A 2,702-nucleotide genomic window follows, 5' to 3' on the forward strand; every position below is an offset into this window, starting at 1 on the left:
GAAATTTAAAATGGAGTTGTTAATTGGAAATGCTCTAATAAAAACTGTCAATTAAGAGTTTTCTGTGGTTTGAGGAATGTGGTCAAGTTCTAAGTACTTGTTCAGCCAATCTAACCCACAGGATTCCTCAGAGAAGTTGAAAAACTCATCAATGTTGAAACTAACATCTAAGTTACCAACTTCGTTGGTTGCAACCTCGTTCTCTGACAGTGCAAGGTTGTCCCCAGGATTCTTATTCTGGCCAACAATTTCATGTGTTGTTGAAGATTCTGGTCTCTCCTCTCTCTGATTCACTTTTTTGCACAAATGAGAATTCCAATAATTCTTAATTTCATTGTCTGTTCGTCCTGGAAGCCTACCAGCTATCAAAGACCACCTAAAAACACCAAAATGCCCACAATCTCATTGTTATCTTCATGAGGATTTGCATTTAGTTACTCATCTTCTGATGCAGAAATCAACAAAATACTTTTGTAAAGATTATAAGTAGTATGATATGATGTAATACATAAATAAGATATTTAAAATACAGACTATAGTATATATTAAATAACACATGATTATATATATATATAAGTTATACGTGTATTTTTTCTTCTCAGTAATGGTTTATCAATTTCTGGAAACTTTTATCTGTAAAGACTTAGAAACAAAAACATAACCAGCTTTTCTTGCAATAGTATAGAAGTGTTTGATGATTAGAAACCTGTTTCCCAAGAGTCTGTGAAGCCTAAGAATCAAATCTTCTTCTTCATCTGATATGTTTCCCCTCTTGATATTAGGTCTCAGATAGTTTAGCCATCTCAGCCTGCAACTCTTCCCACATCTATTCAAACCTACCAAACCATGCAACTATTTAAGTTAACTGAGTAACTAACTTGCAGTAGTTGGTTTGTACTGTATATTATGAATCTCTAACCTGATTTAACTGCAATAGTCTTCCACCTCTTTGCACCATGAAATTGAATGCATTGGGCAAGCTTTCTGTCTTCCTCTGGGGTCCATGAACCTCTGTTCATCGGTGATCTGTTGGGTGTGGCATCATTGATCCTTGGTGCCATCAGAATAGATAATGTTTTTGTGTTGTTGAGGGAATAAACATGGGCTTTAAATGGGGTGATATATATGAAAACAAAGTTGAAACAATGGTGAATATGGAAGCGCGTGTTAAGGTTGAAGTGTCGGTGAGTGAATGAGTGTGTTTATATGTATCTGCCCTTCGTATCGGACATTGATATGTCAGAGAAAATGGGAAGCTCCAACCACCAGTTACTGACAGTTATTCCTTCGAGAATGGAAAGTAGATTCTTCGTATCCATGTTTTTGTGGTTTTTAAGATTTGGTTTTTGCTAATTAATTGCCACGTGTTTTGATCATTTGGTGAATTCTTGTAAGTCTCTCACTTAAGTGCTAATAGTATCTCACCTACTAGTTAGTTGGTTCATTCTCGTAAGATTTCTGTGCACAAAAAATAAGTTTTGAAAACAAAAATTGGTTATAATAATAATAATAATAAATAAATAAATAAATAAATAGTTAGATAGTGAGTTTAACTTCGCATTTATTCATTCATTAATGAATAAACAACAAATGGTTAATAAATAAGTATCACATAAAAGGACTAAAGTAGATACGACCATTTTAAAAGTACGTAATAATGCATTACAACACTAAAGTTGTTTGTTATGGGTAAACAGAAATTGGAATGATGGAGAAACCCTTTGTGTTTAATCAATTATGAATATTTACATTTTTGAGGTTGGATTACTGTATTGTGTCGGACCAAAACTTACTATGGGATGTTTTGATTTGTCTGTAATTAGCTGACATGGAAAATTAAAGCTATTATTTTCACACACAATTTATTATGTTTAGGAGTTTTATGTTAGTGGTTAGAGGAGTTAATGATACCTTATCATATAAAGTTAATTATTATAGTGACTTAGATACTTTTTGTAGAAGAGCCTAGTATGACTTTTTCATTTTTCAATTATTTCAATATTATTCATAAAGCATGCATCTTACATTTGATAAAAATTAAATGAAAATAATGTGCAAAACATTTTTAAAATAACAAGTTGAAATAAGTAAATAAAAACATGTACTTTGAGATGAAGTATTTATTTGTTGTTAAAGGTGACAATATTCTACTAATAAATATTGTAAACAACAACCATTATCAAAATCATACTATCAATTAAAGAAAGAGATTTGATTAAGAAAAGCTGAGTACCTCTTAAAAGCAATCTTGAAAGCTTGTAAATTTACATAAACATATCTTAAAAAAATTAAGAATGAAGAAGAATATATAAAAAAAGAGATATAAAATATATTTCGATTCGACTTTTTGGTTATAGATATTGAAAAGCATAGCCCACATAATTTTATATTTTGAATACAATAACTATCAACATTTTAAACGTGTATTCAATGTGTTATTTATGTTGTTGTTTATATTATATATATATATATATATATATATATATATATATATATATATATATATATATATATATATATATATTCTTATTGTTCAGGATTCATATACAAAACTCATAAAAACTTAGTTCACAACATGAAACAAAAGTCACTTAAATCCTTTCTCAACCAAATGAACTTCATTTATAAAATTGAAGCCTTTTGTCGATAGGATTTTAAAAGTCGAAGGTAAGAAGAGGTTGCTTTTTGTTTTTGGAAAAACA

At 29.8% G+C, this 2,702-nt stretch overlaps 1 protein-coding gene across 1 annotated transcript; it reads right to left on the reverse strand.

Moving 5' to 3' along the window:
* Window positions 1-1,107, reverse strand: LOC108338510 (transcription factor MYB114). Its single transcript, XM_017575431.2, has 3 exons — window positions 920-1,107; window positions 707-836; window positions 1-376 (listed from the first exon to the last, which is right to left on the reverse strand). Exons 1-3 carry the CDS (start codon window positions 1,059-1,061, stop codon window positions 52-54), a joined length of 597 nt encoding a protein of 198 aa, XP_017430920.1. The 5' UTR covers window positions 1,062-1,107; the 3' UTR covers window positions 1-51.
* Between the last annotated feature and the right edge of the window lie 1,595 nt (window positions 1,108-2,702).

This window comes from Vigna angularis, chromosome 1 (assembly GCF_016808095.1).
Source record: "Vigna angularis cultivar LongXiaoDou No.4 chromosome 1, ASM1680809v1, whole genome shotgun sequence".
NCBI classification, from domain to species: domain Eukaryota; kingdom Viridiplantae; phylum Streptophyta; class Magnoliopsida; order Fabales; family Fabaceae; genus Vigna; species Vigna angularis.

What these genes read in the sequence shown, in the direction of transcription:
- LOC108338510 (XM_017575431.2), bottom strand. Translation starts at nt 1,061, where the DNA reads ATGGCACCAAGGATCAATGATGCCACACCCAACAGATCACCGATGAAC. An exon ending in GACTATTGCAGTTAAATCAG is followed by an intron (nt 837 to 919) that starts GTTAGAGATTCA and finishes ATGGTTTGGTAG; the next exon opens with GTTTGAATAGATGTGGGAAG. An exon ending in CACAGACTCTTGGGAAACAG is followed by an intron (nt 377 to 706) that starts GTTTCTAATCAT and finishes TGGTGTTTTTAG; the next exon opens with GTGGTCTTTGATAGCTGGTA.